This window comes from Talpa occidentalis, unplaced genomic scaffold, assembly GCF_014898055.3.
Source record: "Talpa occidentalis isolate TD23 unplaced genomic scaffold, MPIMG_talOcc4v2.1 talOcc4.12, whole genome shotgun sequence".
NCBI classification, from domain to species: domain Eukaryota; kingdom Metazoa; phylum Chordata; class Mammalia; order Eulipotyphla; family Talpidae; genus Talpa; species Talpa occidentalis.
Window position 1 is genome coordinate 20,245,995 of NW_023601212.1, and position 17,841 is coordinate 20,263,835.

Sequence of the window (17,841 nt, forward strand, 5' to 3'; positions counted from 1 at the left end):
GGTGCAGAGCTGTGTACAGGCTCTTGGCAGAAACTTGTGATAAATGGGACACAAGTGTACAAAAATGGCCTGACCCACAGGAAGGCAGCATTCTTGGAGTGTGGGTTGGTGAGCCAAATAATACACCCTGGGTTCCCTGTGGAGGACCAAGGTGGGGACTTGGAGGTCGAGGGCTGTGAGCTCAGCCTTGCCTGAGGATGGCAGTTCTTCTCCCTAGGACTCTAACTGGCCACAAGGGACTCACGCCTGCAGGTGTTGGCTTGCTGAGCTCCCTCTTGGCCTTAGCCAGGTGATTGGATTGCTGGGAGAATTCCTTTGAGTTTCTAAATATCATGGAGCCAGATGGAGTTTCTCTGACCTCCTCATCTAAAGTTGCAGCTCTATCTGAAATTATATGTATTTATTTATTTACAAAGCTTCCAAAGCTGTAAGCACTTCGAAAGCAAGAAATGTGTGTCTCTTGTTCATATCCTCTGTGTATGCAACTGTATCTGGTGCATAAGAATCACTTCAATATTTGTTGAAAGAATGAAAAAATCAAAGCAAATGACAGCACAACCTGACCCACAGACCTTCATGCTGGGATTTTTAGAAGCAAAGTTGATTTTGTTGCTCCTCTGCCAACTGTCCCCTGGGATCCTATCACCTGTAGGATAAAGTAAATGCTCCCTAGGCTGGCAACCTAGACTTCAGCCCCTGACCACTTCATTTCTCTCCTCTCCCCCACTGCCGTATCTGCTGTGTGCTAATCCAATGGCTCCCAAACTTTGGTGTGCATAAGACCTTGGGGCCTGCTGATATGCAGATTCCTGGGCCTCAGCACCAGAGCTTCTGTTCAGTTGGTATTATGTGGGGTACAAAAATCATCACAAAACTAAACCAAAACAAACTGTATAAATATGACCAAAGAAGCAATATTTACAATAGCTAAGATATGGAAACAACCTAAATGTCCAAAAACAGATGACTGGATCAAGATGTGGTATATATACACAGTGGAATACTATGCAGCAATCAAAATGATAAACTCCTGCCATTTGCGGCAACATGGATGGAGCTTGAAGGGATTATGCTCAGTGAAATAAGTCAGGAAAATATTGGAGGAACATAGGGGAACCAAACATGGGATCAGGAAAAAATAAGACAAAACTAGCAAGCAAACTATAAATCAGAGACATTCAGCAGGGGAGGAGGAGGGAGAGGGATCAAAACAGGGGAGGGAAGAGCACAAGAGGCTATGATGATGATTCACAGGTGTCTTGGTGGTGGGAATTTTATGGAGATTATACCTGAGACAAGAAATGAAACTTGTACAAAAATGAACAATGGGGCCTCCCTGGTGGCACAGCAGATTGAGCACAGTGCTGTGGGGCTGTCCGAAGCCTCTGCAGCGCAGGTTTGATTCCCGGCTGGCCAGGGAGATTCCCACATGGCACAGCAGACCTCTCTTGTCGTGCCTGCTGCTCCCCTCAGCAGTGTATTTTGTCAGTCTGCCTGTTCTCTTCCCCGTTCTTTCTGGTGAATCCTCTCACCCTCCCGTGCCTCTGGCCTATACCCCAGCTCTTGTATAAATAAAAAATAAATCTTTAAAAAAATGAACAATGATGTAAAAATATATAAATAAATTTTAAAAAAGAAATATGACCACAGAATTGAGGTTATTGGAAGGGGCAGGGGCCCTAGTGGTCTAGGGTAAAGGATTAAGGGCACTCTGATGGTGGGGTGAGGTAGTGACATATATCAGAGGAGGTGTGGACCTATCCCCTAAATTATAACAGTGTTGTAAACCAATGTTACAACCTCAATAAAGACCAGTATGCAAAATTAATTTTAAAAAATTAGACAAGTTAAAAATTTTTCAAAAATCATCCCTTTTGGATTATGCTCAGCGAAATAAGTCAGAAAGAAAAAGAAAAATATGGGATGGTCTCACTCATAGAAGGAATCTAGAAAACCTAAATAAGGGACCAGGAAAAAGACTAATTAATACAAAGTAAAAATCAAAATCAACAAGCAACTATAAACCAGAGACACACTACCGGGGTGCGGAACAGAGGAGAGGAGGGATTAGGGTCAAAATAAGGGGAGTGGAATTGTATGGGGAATATAACCAAAATGAAAATGCATACACTGTGCAAAAATGAAAAATGATGTAAGAATTATATAAAATAAAATATTAATTAAAAAAATCATCCCGTTTATGAAAAGGTACCTGGGTGAGTTTGTTATTTTGTCATTCTGCTCATTTCTCTCCCCAGTCTACCCCCATCCCCTGCACCCCCCCAACACGGAACTCTCAGGAGACCCTCTCTCAGTTAGCTCTGGATCCTTAGTGCCCATCAGAATCCACTGATGGGCAGCGGTGCCCAGGCCAAAGTCACTTCTTTCTCCCGCCTCCAACTCTGTTTCTTTTCTGATTGTTTTCCAGGAGTTCTCACTCCAGAGAATGGACAGCCTTGTGGACGACCGTGTCAACATCTTGGGATTTTCCATTTTCAACCAATCGCATGCTTTCTTCCAAGAGTTTGCCCAGAGCCTCAACCAGTCCTGGCAGGAGAACTGTGACCACGTGCCCTTCACCGGGCCTGCGGTAAGCAGCCCCCAGAGCCCCTCCCTGGTGCGCCTTCGCTTCACACATACCCCTTCAAGGTCAGCTGCTGAGTACCACCCTCCTGCTGTCCAACTTCTCCAGTCCCAGCTCACAAGGGTGCACTTAGAAGTCCTGGGAGGTGGTGACGAGGGACAAGGCTGGGGAAGCAGCGGCTGTGAAGGATCACTGGTGGGGGTACCAAGTGATGCCAGGGGGTGCCATCTGCAAGAATCCTGATTCCCTAAAGTGCCTTTGCTGAGCACTGCCGGGGTTTAGGATGAAAGTGTCTTGCCACTGGAAGGGCCTTATAGCTGGTGTGCTTCTTCATTCTTCAGACAGGGAAACTGAATGTCAGCTGGGAACATGGATAAGGATGGGGACATGCGGCGGGGGGGCGGGGGGTCTCGTTCAAGGCCAAACACCTAAGATTTGGCAGAGTAAAACTAAATCCGAGACACCCGACTTGTCTGGTGTTCTCTCCTCTGCCCTGGACCGCTTTCCTGCTAGGAACTCCTCCAGAGAGACCTCCTCTGCCCTCACCCAAGTCCTTCCTGCACACATACACATGACCTCCCACCAAACTCTGAGCCTTCCGCCTGGTGGAAACCTCAGGATGAAAGAAGTAGTTAAGGAGTCTGTGCTCGTGTCAGGGTCTCAGGATCAAGGGAATCAGCTGAGAGGAGAAGATTTGAGAACCAAATCATTGAAGGCGTGTGGAGTCATCCCAACAAGGTGTTTTGGACCCCAAAGAACTAAGGATCCATGGGAAGGATTTGCAGGGGTGTAGCATCTGAAGGAAGGGAGTCCTCACCCCCCTAAATGGTTTAGGGGGCGTGGTGTCAAGCAGGGTAACAGGAATAGGGCCAGGCTCATCCCTCCCTGCAGGAGTATCAGCCTGTCCCTTGGTCTCACCTGCGGTTCTCACAGTCTTTGATCCAACATTCTAATGAGGCACCACCAACTGCAGAGGCTCCCAGCATAGCGTGAGGAAGGAAAGCAAAACCTCCATCCACCCAGACCTCCCACATGTGGCATCTGGCCTAGTGGATGGGAATTAAAGGTCCCCTTGCCATATTTCCAATTTCCCTTCTGAAAGTTTCAGCTCTTCCACTAGTGCCCTGGGTACCATGGGCCGGCAGAAGGGTACCTAGCAGGATGGCTCATAAGGACCCCACACAAAGAACCCTACACAAAGTCTTCCATGAGGTTCCCACATGCTGAAAGAGCACTGGCGTTGGAGGCACAGGACCCGAGTTCAAGTACTGGCTTGCCATTTTCTTGCTGTGTGGTCTTAGGTCACGTGTAAGCCTGCAGGGCCTCAGATTCTTTTTTTAAAAAAGATTTATTTATTTATGCATACAAGAGCTGGGGTACAGGCCAGAGGCATGGGGGGTGAGGGGATTCACAAGAGACAGAGCGGGGAACAGAACAGGCAGATCAATGGAAGTACATTGCTGAGGGGAGCAGCAGGCGAGTCAGGAGAGGTCTGCTGTACCTTGTGGGTAGCTCCCTGGCCAGGGATCAAACTCGTGCTGCAGAGGCTGCGGACAGCTCCACAGGCTGCTTCTTAACCCCTTGCGCCACCAGGGAGGCCTGCCTCAGATTCTTTATGGTTCATTTCAGGCTAAGTATGTTTGATCCTCTTAGAAGATAACATGGATGATGAGTCTATCTTCAACTTGTAGTTATTCACTGAATGAGTTTATTGAACATTCTATATGCCAGACACTTGGGGTAGGCATTAGTAAATACATCAGGTGGCTTTGCTACAGGAATGGTGTGCGACAATCAGTCCAGAGTGCCGCTAGCATACGCAATAAGCATTTATGTAGCTCATGCCTCTGAGGGTCCGCTAAAGATCAGCTCATCTGAGCTGGCTCTCCTGGGCAGCTCTGCTCTTCTCTCTAAACTCACTCAAAGAATGGGGGTCCATGATGTTGGCTGGCCTCTGAGGAGGAAGAGAAGATAGTCTAGAAAGTCATCACCTCCAAGTACGTGGAAAGGGAGTTCACAGCTTCAAACAACAACAAATCTTTCTCAAGGCTTCTCACTTTAGCAACTACCTTTTGAAAAGTGGTGCCTCTTCCTGTCTCTTCGGAGCTGAAATCCCCAGCACACACAGCCGAGCTCTTTCATTTGCTGGGGAACTCGAGGTGAGAAATAATCAGTTCCAGGAAACCACAGCCTGGTTCTTGCTCCCCATCCAGCTCTCTAAAAAGGCTGCAACCAGCCCCCATCTTAGCCGGGGCCCACTCTCTCTCCCTCTCTCCTTGCTTCCTTTCCCGTCTTCTCCCCTCATCTGGACTCCGTTGCCTCTCTTCCTCTTCTCTCATCTTCTCCCCATCTTCCCTTCTGCCCTCCCCTCCCCCTACAACCTCCTTTCTTCTTTCTCTCCTACATCCATGTTCCCTCACTACCCTCAACATTTTCTCCTCTCCTCTTTCTTGTCCTCCTCACTTGGGTGTGAGTCTCCCTCTCTTTTCATCTTCCCAGCTACAGGCAGAATTCGGGGTGGGGCTGGCTGGAGGGGTGTAAAGGGTCAGGACTGGACCCAGTGCAGGTTTTCTAGAATCCCATGCAGACCGGGTAAAGGAGGAGGCAGAGTCCTCAGTGGTTTTGCAGGTTTTTTATTGGGGTTCAACAGGCATATGGCAGGCAGGGATGCTGGGGGGCCAGGAGGCTGGCAGGCCTCCCAGCAAGTCTTCACTCTATCTGGGCTCTCCGGCCTTCTCTGCTTCTCTCTCGGTTTCTCCTCTGCTTCTGCTGGCGTCCCCGTGACGCCGCCCTTAAAAAGCACAGTCTTAGCCCAGGTGAATCCCATCTACCTATGCCCACACCCCACTCCAGGTGCCCGCCATCAGGCATGCATTCAGGACCGCAAGGATCCATCATCTATCCTGATGGCAGGAGGGCAGAAAAGCCTGAGATTTTCTTTACCCTACAAGGGGGAACCGTGAGAGAAAGCTCAGAGCTGCCCACCTGGGCCAGGTGGCTGACAGCAAGCTGCCTGTGTTTCTCGCCTCAGCTCATACGAGCAGAAGGGGTGCCCTGAATGGAGAGGCAGACCCACTAGTTTCACGTGTCACCCCATTAATCATGCTGCAAAGAACAAAAATTGTGGAAAATCATTAAAATTACAGATGGCTAGATTAAGTAATTAGAATTTAGGCTAAAACAGATGTTTGTAATTAAGTGTTTATTTCATTGAATAAAACCCAGATTGTAAGAACTATTCTATGAGATTTTAATGCTTCCTGTCAGGGTGTTCTACTGGGGGGGGGGCAAAGTTTAAGCTAAAGAGACAAATGGGCATTGGGGTGCACCCTGGTAATTCAGTGATCTAGGAGGCATTGGGAGAGATGAAGGTTACAGGTGTGTGTTTAGAAGTTATTTTTATTTGGGGGGCTGGGGAAGAAACTCAGCCACTATGCTCTGTGTCAGATTGATTCATCTTAATTTATACAGACTCTTTCATTCCTCTAAACAATTTACAAACAGCTCAAAAGAAAATAACAATGACGAACCAAATGAAAATATAAAAACAGGAGAATTGAGCGTTCCCTGCCAAGCAGCGTTTTGGTGCCAAAAAGGATTTTAAATGTGGATGGAGCCGTTTGGGGGATTTAATATTTAGAAATGACAGGGACAGGAAAAGCAGAGACAAGACTGAGAGGCACACACACACACAGATGGGGAACAGGCCATAGAAACATGGGGAGTCATGAAAAGAAGGGGAGATGTGGACAGAGTGCTATTTTGTACCAGAACTGCTTTTTTCCAACTGCTGATCCAAATGCTTTCCAGAGATGAATTAGTAAATAATAGCAGAGGGAGAAAGCAATTAGCAGAGTGAAAACATGCTTCTGATGCAGAGTTGAAGTGAAATGGGAAAACATGATGGAGGCAGAACTTACAGGTTCATACAACTTCCAAGATAAAATCAGATGAGATGAGATTGGCGATCCCCGGGAGAAAAGCTGGGGGAGCAGGGATGGGAGGTAAAGAAGCTGGGGAAGCAGAGATGGGGGCAAATTCCAGAGAGTTTGGAGGATGGGCCTCCCTGGTGGCTCGGTGGGTTGAACGCAGCGCTGGGAAGCTGTCCGCAGCCTCTGCAGTGCAGGTTCGATTCCCGGCCCGCCAGGGAGCTACCCACATGGCTCAGCAGACCTCTCCTGACTCACCCACTGCTCCCCTCAGCAGTGTATTTTGTCAGTCTGCCTGTTCTGCTCCCCGCTCTGTCTCTGGTGAATCCTCTTACCCTCCCGCACCTCTGGCCAATTCTTGTATAAAAATAAATAAAAATCTTTAAAAAAAAAAACAAAAAACACCAGAGTTTGGAGGAGCCGGGGAGAGTCTTGGGCAGGTTTTTAGGGGCTAGGGAGAGAGGATGGGGTCTGATCATCTCTGGAGAACCCTGAGGAGCCGGAATTGGAAGAAGAAGTTGGGTGATGTTTCAGCTGAGGCTAAACCACAGAGAGGACCCTGGAAGCCTACTGGGCACATATCACCATGTCACTCCTCTGAAGGTGATGCACAGATGGAGAAGAGACAGGCACCTTGAGGATGTGCCTTCCATCTGCTCCTCACTTCCTCCTCCCTCACGGGAGTTGTAATTACTAGAAGCACTTGAAGAATCTTGAAGACCCCAGAGTGAGAGATGCCAAAGAACACTGCAAACAGGCACACGCTGATCTCCCAGCATCCGGATCATTTGCTAATAAGGGAGCATCAGCCAAGAAAACCGCATCCCAGACAGAGTGGGAATAGCGACAACCATGTGGCAGGAAAGAGCTTGGGGCCTAGTGGGAGGAAGTGAGAAATGGCGTGGTGAGCTGTGTCTGCAAGTATGCAGTGATGAGGGTCTCTTGGGGATCAGTGTGCAGCCTTGTGAGAAGAAGGGGCCTTTGAGAGGGGATGAGGCCCATGGCTCTCTGGGGGTCTGGGCAACAGTGCCCCTAAAAAGAAGGGGGTTCCTGGAGCAAGTGAGGGTGATTTTCAGCTTCCAGTATAAGAAATCTGGAATTAAACTGCCTTATGCAAAAAAAAAAAAAAAGGAAACATGTTGCCTCATGTCACAACAAGTCAAGAGGGAGGATGGAGCCAGAGTGTTGTCGTTGAAAACCCAGAGCCCCTCCATCTCTGCTCTGGCACCCTTGCCATCAACTTTATCCTCAGGCTGGAGGCAGGTGGCTCCTGCAGGACTAGGCAACACAGTAATATGCCCTGGAGGAAGGAAGGCCTGGCTCTTTAGAGATAAGAGGCTCTTCTGAGACACAGCCCCTCACCCAGGCTTCAGTTGCCATGCCACCGGTCAGAATTGGGCCACTTACCCGTCCCGAATCACATACTGACAGGGGACTAGGGTGACTCTAACACACTTGGGTTCCCCTAGGAGCTGGGACTGGATTAGCCACCCCAGCAGCACTTGGCTACTTGGGGGAGGGGAGGACACCTGATCAAAATGGGGGTGCCGGTAGGGAGGATGAAGGAGATGCTGGGCACTAGGTAAGCGAGTGATGGTTCCCTCCATCTCTCCTGCCCTGCAGTCCTGTTCCAACAAAAATCCCAAGTGGCCCTTAACTGAGGGAGTGATATAAGACCATCAATCACACCGGGAGGCAACCTGGGTGATGGCAGAGAGCCCTGCCCAACATACTCCCCTGCCCCCATCCCTGGCCTTGCCACTGTCTTGTGTGGTGAATTTAGGCAGAAGGACAATTGCCTGAGCCTCAGTTTCTTCATTTGTAAAATAGGGATTCTGGACTAGGTGACTTCTCGGGTCCTTCCTATTCTAACACTGTGATTTCGAGAATCTCAGAAGGGAGAGATTAGCTGGGAGGCAAGAAAGGAGGTGGCACAGGAATTAGTTTGCAGCATCATTTAAATAGACACACTGCAGGATCTAGAAGCCAGTGTCAGTAGGGGTGCCTAAGTCCCCTTATGTAAATGTTGAAGCTAGGAGAATTGGGAGCATTCATAATTTCCACATGTCCATTGGGCAAGGAAACGTGAAAGCTCCATTAATAAAGAAGCCGTCCATGGCCAGGACAAGGACAGTTGTAGGCTTGTCGAGAGGCGCCAAGTAGGTGAGCCAGGATTAAATGAAGAAGAGGCCACGCTGAGAATGGGAGTGGGGGTGGATTGGGAATGCAGAGGAGCGGCTGGGCAGCAGGACAGAAGGGCTGTCACTCGTCCCGATGGCACGACCCAGGTGCCCTGCCCTGCTAGGTCTTCAGGTCATAGGGGGGCTTCAGGACCAGAGGATAGAAAAGAGGGATCCCGTTCCCTCCCTCCAGTGTGCCCCATGTGGCCCACCCCTTTGGCTTTGCCTCTGCAGTTCCACCCGCTGCTGCTCACCTTTCCCAGCCTCTCCCATGCCTATATTTATAATAGTAGCTTTTCTACCAAAATCCCTCAGTGCCCAATTCCAACACTGCGTCCTGCGTGGAATATGTTCTTGATCACTCAATTGGATAAGAAAACTCCCTCTTTAGGTCCTCCACAGACCTTTGTGGGTTCTTCTTGCCCCATTTTATTCTCTCCTTGCTTGGGTCCTCTCCACCTGTGCCTCTGCATTGTTTACAAGCATGGAGTCTTGCTCATTTTGGGGCTTTGAACTTACAGTGTGTTCCATACGTACTCATCCAGTTGAGTAGTACAAAGGAGCCTGCAATGGCTCATACAGCTAGGAAGTCATACTATCATGGAGGCCTTCCGGGAGGAGGTAACCTGTAACTGAGCCTTGTAGGGTGGACAAGTCTGTGGGAAGAGGCTGGATTCTGGCTTCCTGAGGCAGACGGTAGACCTCCTTCCTGGTCTGAGAACAATGGAAGTTTCTACTTCTGTGGAGCAAAGAGAGAAAAGGATACCCTTGAAGAGAAAAGGATACTATTTTGAACCCAAATAGGTAGTTTAAGAAAGGCCTAATCCCAGAAAAGCCTTTGCCACCACTGTCTGCCCCGGGGTGAGCACCTGGAATGTTAGGTCAAGTGGACTGTTCCAGAGACGGAGAGGCTATGTCCTTATTTTGTTTTGCTTCTCTCTCTTCCTCCTCCCACGTTTGTTCCTCTTTTCTTCCTCCTTTCCCGTCCCTTCCTTTACATATCCCGCCTCTGCCCCTCTCCCCTGCCTCTCCCACACGCCCTCCTCTTCCCACTGGCCTCTCCCAGCTGTCCTCCGCCCTGCTGTTTGATGCCGTCTATGCGGTGGTGACCGCGGTGCAGGAGCTGAACCGGAGCCAGGAGATCGGCGTGAAGCCCCTGTCCTGCGGCTCGGCCCAGATCTGGCAGCATGGCACCAGCCTCATGAACTACCTGCGCATGGTGAGGGGCACCTGGGGCCCCTGGGAAAACTCAGCTCAAGTCCCGCATTGCCTGAATTGCTTTCAAATTCAGGAGCAATCTGTGGCAGTCCTTTTCCGTGACCATGGGTCACATTTGTTCCCTCCTCCTTACACACCCTGAGAATCCACGGCAAACTTGTTTACAAAACAGGCCCTAAATCCTTAGATACTAGGGGCGCCTGGATGGTAGACTTGGGACCTGACCCTGGACTCAGAGGCAGCGTCAGCACAGCTCCGACTCACTTGCATGGTGGCAGGCTCCACCATGCCTCCGTGGGTGATGTCCAGTCCACAAAAAAGACCCACTTGTTGGAAGAGCCTTCTGTGTGAGTGACTAGGGTTGTGCATTTACAGTCAGGTGCGCTGACTTCTTGCAGGCCTGAGGGCGGGAGAAGCCACGCTCTTTACAACCTAGAGGGCCATGGGGCTCTGAGCACAGGCTAGTGTCTGGGACCGCGCTGGTGTGTGCAGCTGTGAGGTCACCGGGTAGGGGGCATCCTGCTTCTTGTCCAGCCCCGGCCAAGGCTGAATTGGTTCCATCACATTTGTGCTGTAAGACCCGGAGGCCGAGAAGTGGCAGAGAATGGATCTGGATGGTTCCCCTCTCGTGCACCCTTACAGAGCACACGCGTGGAATGCTTGTGTGGGGCCGAGCGGAACACAGGTTGGTGCTGTAACTCACTCTCTCTTGGACAGGTAGAATTGGAAGGTCTCACCGGCCACATTGAATTCAACAGCAAAGGCCAGAGGTCCAACTATGCCTTGAAAATCTTACAGTTCACTAGGAATGGTTTTCGGCAGGTAAGCCTCACTGTGCTGGGGTGGTAGAGCCTCCTCTTTGTTCCTCTGTCCCCAGCCCATTTTCTCCTTGGCTCTCACGATGTCCTCTGTCATCCCCAAGGGCAACAGCTGCAGGCATCCTGAGCAAGCCTCCTGGCTGCACCACCTCCCCCTTCCTGCACCAGGATCAGCCTGTGTCTGAGAGACTGCAGCGGGCTTGGGAGGGAGGCAAGTGTGCTCTGTGGAGGGAGAGGGGAGGCAGCGCATGTCATGTAAAGAAGGCACTCCCAGACCTTGTCCGCTATTCTAAATTATTCTCCCCGAATCTCACCCTAACCCTGGAACAGTGTTAGATCCCAAGCAGCTCACTACCAAGACACAAGCTTGTCTTGGCACGGAGTGGTGGACTCCCCTCGGCTTTGGAATGGACAGCCAGCTCTCCCCGTCAGCTCTTTGCTGACCAACACCCACCCCTCCTCTCCTGTCTGCTACTTGTCCGCTCCCAATAGCTCAGGGCTGTTTTGTCCTTTGTAGCTGTTTTCAACTCCCTACCCTTTTCTCATTCTCCTCCATTAACCTTCTTATTCTCCTTTTCTCTGATTCTCTTACATCAGAGGAAACAAGGAAATCATAGCCACTCCAAGGACCTCTCTGAAGGTCTCCCAACCTCCCTGTCACACGAATAATCAACCCCCTATTCTTAGTCTAGCCCTTTTGCCACCTTAGCAAAGCCTGAGAAATAGAAAATGATGCACTAATTACAGCAGGAAACAGACACTTTGAAGAGCCTCCTGGCTGTCAGAGGGGCTGAACAAGGGAATGTACCACTGAAGGGGTTGCACAATCACCTCCCCAGGAGATGACGGATTATTTAAAATCATCTTCATCTCCAGCATCAGCTTCACCCTCATCATCTTCACAGCAGTGTTCTGTATAAGCTTTTGCTGCAGGCCGTGTCCCGTGTGGAGTGTGTCACATGCATTTTCTTATTTATACGAAGTAGGTACATTTTGTTAATCCCCATTTTACTAGTGAGGAAACTAAGGGAGTTTGACTTTAGCCTTGAACTCAAAGTGGCAGCTGGTTTTGAACCCAAATATCTAGCTCGGAAGCCCAAGTCCTTAAGTCCTTAACCATTTTGACAAGTCCTCAGAATCACCTTGGCATTCAGTGTTTAAAATGCCTCTTTGGGGGCCTCCCCGGTGGCGCAGCGGTTGAGCGCTGGGTTGCAAAGCTGCCCGCAGCCTCTGCGGCGCCGGTTCGATCCCCGGCTGCTCCCCGGCCACCAGAGGAGGGTCCCACATGGCGCGCAGACCTCTCCTGCCGCCCGCTGCTCCCCTCGGCAGTGTACTTCGGTCCTTCTGCCTGCTCTGCTCCCCGCTCTGGCTCTGGTGAGTTCTCTCACCCTCCCGCGCTTCTGACTGTACCCAGTGCATGTATGAACAGAACAAACAAACAAACAAATAAATAAACATGCCTCTATAAAAAAAAAAAAAAAAAAAAAAAATAAAATGCCTCTTTGCAGACTTCACACCATAAGATTCTGACTGGGTGGGCCTGGGATAGGGCCTAGGAACCCAAGTGGTCACAGACACCTGGCACGATTGTGATGAAATCCTGAGCTACATTGTGGGTTGCATGCTCAACTCTGCTCAGATCTTCTCACTAGGTCACTAGAGTTCCTTCTAGAAGGACACTGGTCCATGAGAGTCTCCTTAGATAACAACAAGATAAAAGGAAAGAGTCCCAGACAGAGAGAGAATAACCCTAAATCCTGGTGTTGACTCTGTAAATAACCCTTTACAGCTGTGCGCCAGCTGTGGGACCTTTAAGCCATGACAATGGCTGCCATTTTATCAGCTCCCAAATGGGGCTGAGTTAGGCCAGCAGCCAGAAACACTGGGAGGAGTATCACAACATGGTCATTTCATTTGCTGAATGAGTCATTTATGGAGCTGCTACTATATGTCAGGCACTGCACTCCTCTGCGTGGAGAGAGCTCCCACAGCCTGGCAAGAAAGAGGGACAGAGAGAAAAAAAAATAGGTGCAATTTGGAATTATTAAACTCAAATCGTGCCCTCTGGCTCATAATTCTCTGAACAAAAGAAACTGCCAGCCTAGAGGGAAATATCAGGCAGACTCTTCCCTGAGCCCCCGCCTGCCTGGGGGATATGAAGTGAGGAACAGTGATTCTTCTTTTTTTTTTTCCCCAGTAAATACCTGTTGAGGGCCTACTGTGTGCTGGGCTCTCTTCTATGCACAGGTTTTAAAAAAATGGGCAAAGTGCCTTGTGGTGCCCGTGTTCAGGAGACAGGCAATAGGCAAACAGGTACATCATTGGCCTGCTGTCTGTGGTGATGAGCACTATAGGAGCAGTAAAGCTGGGTCAGGAGATGGAGTGTGGGGGTAATAATGAGGCAGGAGCAGTCGTCAGGAGGACATAATGCTCGCACCAAGCCCCAGTTCCACTCCAGGCTTGGGTAAAACGTCCCTTGGACGTCAGTCCTGCCTCTGGGTGCTCCCTGCACAGAGTCCTCTGGCAGCGATAGTTCTGGTGGCAGACTTGGCCAGAGGCCCTGAGCCCACCCACCCCATGAATGACAGTGATTAGGGGTGAGAGTACCTCTTCACCTTAAATCTGCTTTTCCAGCAGTCACCACTCAGGCTGGCTCTTTCCAGCTGCCAGACGGCAGTATTGCCTGAGTTATGGAAAAACACCACTGCCAGCCACCAGCCCAGCCTGCTCTGAGACATCTTAAGCAGCTCTGTTGGCATAGGCTAGGTCTTCTCAAACCCAGGTATGCACAAGGGTGACTGAGTGTGCTGGTTTGAAAACGGACATACCCCAGCCTCACTCCAGTAAGTGATGAGTTAATAACTAGGGTGCATTCCAGAAACTGCACGTTCTTAACTGGCAGCTAGATAGATGATTATTGGGCAGTTGGTCCATAGTACCCTTTGACAAAAACCAGCTTAGTCCAAGAGTGTTAGTCAACTGCACACTCTATGCACAGAATTTCTTCCTGACCTCCTTGCAGCCCACCCCCATGTTTCTGAGCTACTGTTAAATGGAGAGTGTTTTTGCCCTTCAGCCACACTGAGGGACACCTGATTGGACTTCTAAAGTGGATTGCAGTAATCCTCTTTATTACTTATTTTTCTTCAACAAGTCAGGTGACTGTCCTGCTGCTTCCCTGTCTGGCTCAGGTCCCCTGAGTACCAGTGAAAACCGCAAGATGCATCATGGGCACAGATGTGCTTGGCAGCGCTGGTCCCCAGGTCCCATCCCAATCACTGGCCCAATCTTTGCCTCTTGACAGGTGCCCTTCCCTTGCTTATTACAGGATGAAGAAATGGTTTGGGAAGCGATAATTAATTTCCTCTCTCTTCCAGGGTGGAAGGAAAGTCAGGATGTCTGCTTCGATATTCTCCCAATTCCATCCAAGGTGGTGCTGGCAGGGGAAGAAAGAGTGACCAGGAGTAGGCAAATATCTCTTGAATATTGGTCATGTCCCAGACACCATGTGGGCTCTTTGCACAGATCACTACTAATTTGGAGGGCAGCCCTTCGAGGTGGATCAAACTCCCATTTCACAAATAAGGAAACTGAGGCACAGGTAGCATAAGGTCCGTGGTTCAAGTCCACTCTTGGCAAGGACTTCAGGCTAGGGAGAAATTCATGCTCAGATCTGCCCACCTCCAAAGTCTGCTCTTGGTCTCTCACTCTTGGCTTTTTCTCACTTTCTTGCAATATTTAAGCCTCTGACTCCGAATACTTTACCCAGTCTATTGCTTTGCTGCCACGTGCTGCAAACCGGGACTGCTCCTGGTTCCCAGTGACCTGCTGGGCTGGGCTGCCTGAAGTAATGGCATCTTCTCATTTGGGTTTGGTTTTATTCTTTCTCTTTCTTGTCTGGGCAAGTGACTATTAAGAGTAGTTTTGATTATTCAGAGAGCACCACACAGCGACCCAGTAGGTTGTAATTGGTAAAGTGTCTGAACCAAATACTATATTCCCTGCCGGTGGCTGATTAAAGGGTTACTGCCATTGTAAAAACAGTTTTTTCAGAATTCAGGGCTATTTTTTACCATTTAAGAAATTACTATTTTGGTTCTGTTTGGAGAGAGTTTTCCATCTGGTATTCTGTGGAGTTTCCGCTGGAGCCTGTTTGGGGGAAAATACTCGCTGAGGTATCCTATAAGTGACATTTCTCAATTAGGACTATATCTGATTGATTGTTTGTGGGCGTACAAGTGATAGCATTGCCATCAGCTTCTCTAACTCCGTTCTCCAGTTTTTTTCCCTGTGAAATCTCCCTTCTCCATCCCACGTTCTCGTCTCTCATCCCCCAGAAGATATCTTGGGTGGCATTGGAATTGTATAATCTCTCTTCCTGATTTGGGAGAAATTGTCTTTAAAAGAGGCAAGGAAAAGGAAAAAAGCAGCACGGCATTAGAGGGCCCTTAATTTCCCTCATTTAACTTAGTCTATAGATCAGAGATTCTGAGCAGCCCCCAAGCGACTTTGTTCAGGCTGTAATAAGATGAGCACACCTTTCATCTGAGGATCGGAAATGGCTTAACAGGCTCTAATTAAGCCTTCGGGAGAGGGAGGGCTGACATGGGGGTTTGACATCCTAGCTAAAGATACAGATCTCAACTGTTCTGTTGCCTCACTGTGTATCACGTGGCGTGGGGCAGCACCTCAACTTTCTTCTATGCGGTGAAGATGCTACCCCTTCAACATTTGGCTTGGCTAAATCCAACAGTTATTGACAGTAGATTTGTATAGCATGCTCTTCTGCTTGCTTATGGTTAGATTGAAAGCTGACTCTACTGACATAATGATAACAGTTAAGTAATATTGGGTACATGATACACACTGTGCTGGGTGCTTTGCATGTATGTGTTTAACATTTCTTCTCTTTTTATCAACCATGCATAAAAGCTATTGTGTCCATCTTGCAAGTGAGGAAACTGAAACAGAGATAAAGTGGTGTGGTCATTTCAATTGAGTTAGTGCATTCCAGAGCTAAGAACAGAGTCTGAGTCTAGCTGTCTTTAAAGAACATGGTCTTCCCACTCTGCTGTGGCTCTAGAATATGTTGAAGGAGACCTTGAAGGTGCATGATCTTATCTTCCAACCCAAATCCCAAGGTTCTCCATATGCCCCTGAAAGAAACAGCCTTCCAGCCTCTCCTTGAGCGTGTCCTCGGCTGGAAATCAGCAAGGACACATTCCTAAGTCTTCCAAGTCCTAAGTCTAAATCTTCCTTCCAGTTCCACCCTCTAAAGCAACCCAGTAGAGCCTTGTTTCTCTTTTCCACCAACTCTTCAAATATTTGAAGGTAGTTTTTGTTCATTCTCTCTTGAAAATCAGCATAAAATTTTTTGAACACCTGCTCTGTGTCAAGGGCTGGAAATGTGAAATAAATGAGTCATGGTCCCTTCAAGAGCTCATCATCTTGAAAGAAAGGTAGAAATGGGGGTCAACAGTGACTGTCCAGTGCTCAAGTTGTTCTGCCTCTCAGATTTGGCTCTTCCCCAAACAGCCATCCATGGCTGTTCCTACAATAGCAAAACTAATGAGTCTCAAACTGCATTTTAGTTTGCCTACATTATAGTTTGTGTCTGTGTCTCTATTAAACTGTGAGGCCTGAACCTCGACCCCTGTTCCAGATGGGGCTAATTGACACACAGCTGAGAGCACCTTCCTCACTCCAAATACTTGCTTCCATTCGCTGCATTTGCTGCTAACTTAGTCTTTGCATTTTTGATTCACTCTGAACTCTGGCCCTTAAGATCAATTCACAGCTCCACTTACCCTCCCTCCACCCCAACTATACAGGATTATTTTCATATGAACTTTTCATAGAGACCAGCCCTGACCACCCCTTTCCTTGGACCTGATCCATTGATCCATTGAATTCTGTTCCTATGGAGATAGAGAGATTGGCAGAGCTGCCCAAGAAGGGGAGAGCAAAACGCCTTGTGAACTGCAGGCCGTTTTTCCCTTCCCAAAGCTACAAAAACCTGGCTTTTCCAGGAACTGGTTCTTTCGAATGGTTTGAATGTAGTTCTGACTAGAGGTAGAAGGATGGACAAGATAACTTTTGTGAGTCAAAAGCAAACCTAGAATTCAGGGACCCAGTGTCTTCTAGAAGGTTCGAGGACTCCAGCTTCAATTTCCCGAGGTTCATTTAGGTTCCACTAATTGGTGGGAGGACAGGCTATCTCTTTTCAATCTCTTTTCCTGAAACCTTCCCTGATAAAGGCCACACACAAGCACACCCACATTTGCCCCTTTCTGGAGAAGTCTAGGACCTCCCAGGGTTGAGAACTATGAAGCTGGTTTGGGCCATACTCCTGAGCATTGTGAAGGCAGTTCCATTTTTCTTTTTCTTCCTTTCTTTTTTGTTTAAAAAGATTTATTTATTTATGCACACAAGAACTTGGGTGAAGGCCAGAGGTAGGGGGGGTGAGAAGATTCACCAGAGACAGAGTGGGGAGCAGAACAGGCAGATTGACTGAAATACACTGCTGAGAGGACAGCGAGCAAGACAGGAGAGGTCTGCTGCACCACGTGGGTCACCTCACTGGCAGGGGATGGAACTCGTGCTGCAGTAGCTGCGGATAGCTTCATAGTGCTGTGCTTAACCCCTTGCGCCACCACGGAGGCTCCAGCTCCATTTCTCTGATAACCCTCTGGGGCCAGGAATGCCAGGAACATCTGTTGCTTTGATGCAATTTTAGCAGACTTATCGAGGGGTCGAGGGGTCCCCATCCTATCTCCACCTCAAAAGCAGGCAAAGAACAACAGAAAACGCTAACAACACCCATCAAATGGGAATCTGCACAAGGTATTGGGGCACCTGGGAGGAGAGTCTCTTCCTCTCTATGGTGAGGGCCCACCCAGCACCCACACCCTTTCCTCAGCCCCTCTACTACAAACCTCTGTGACTCCTCAGGCCCTGTCTGCACTCAGAACAGCTGGTGAGGCTCACATAGGTTGCCAGTGAGGGAGCAGCTCTGAGGGGCCCTGACTACTCCTGTGTAATGCATTTGCAATTTGAGGCAGGAGTTTACCATAAATATGCAGAACCTTTGAAGCTGCCTTTGCCGGGACCTG

The 17,841-nt window shown here is 49.0% G+C and overlaps 1 protein-coding gene across 1 annotated transcript in view; it reads left to right on the forward strand.

Annotated features, from left to right (window-relative positions):
* GRIK4 (glutamate ionotropic receptor kainate type subunit 4) overlaps positions 1-17,841 on the forward strand; it is a 399,878-nt gene that overhangs the window by 280,213 nt on the left and 101,824 nt on the right. The window contains 3 exon segments of the mRNA XM_054693152.1: positions 2,429-2,590; positions 9,760-9,912; positions 10,629-10,733. Of these exon segments, the coding sequence (XP_054549127.1) occupies positions 2,429-2,590; positions 9,760-9,912; positions 10,629-10,733 (420 nt within the window).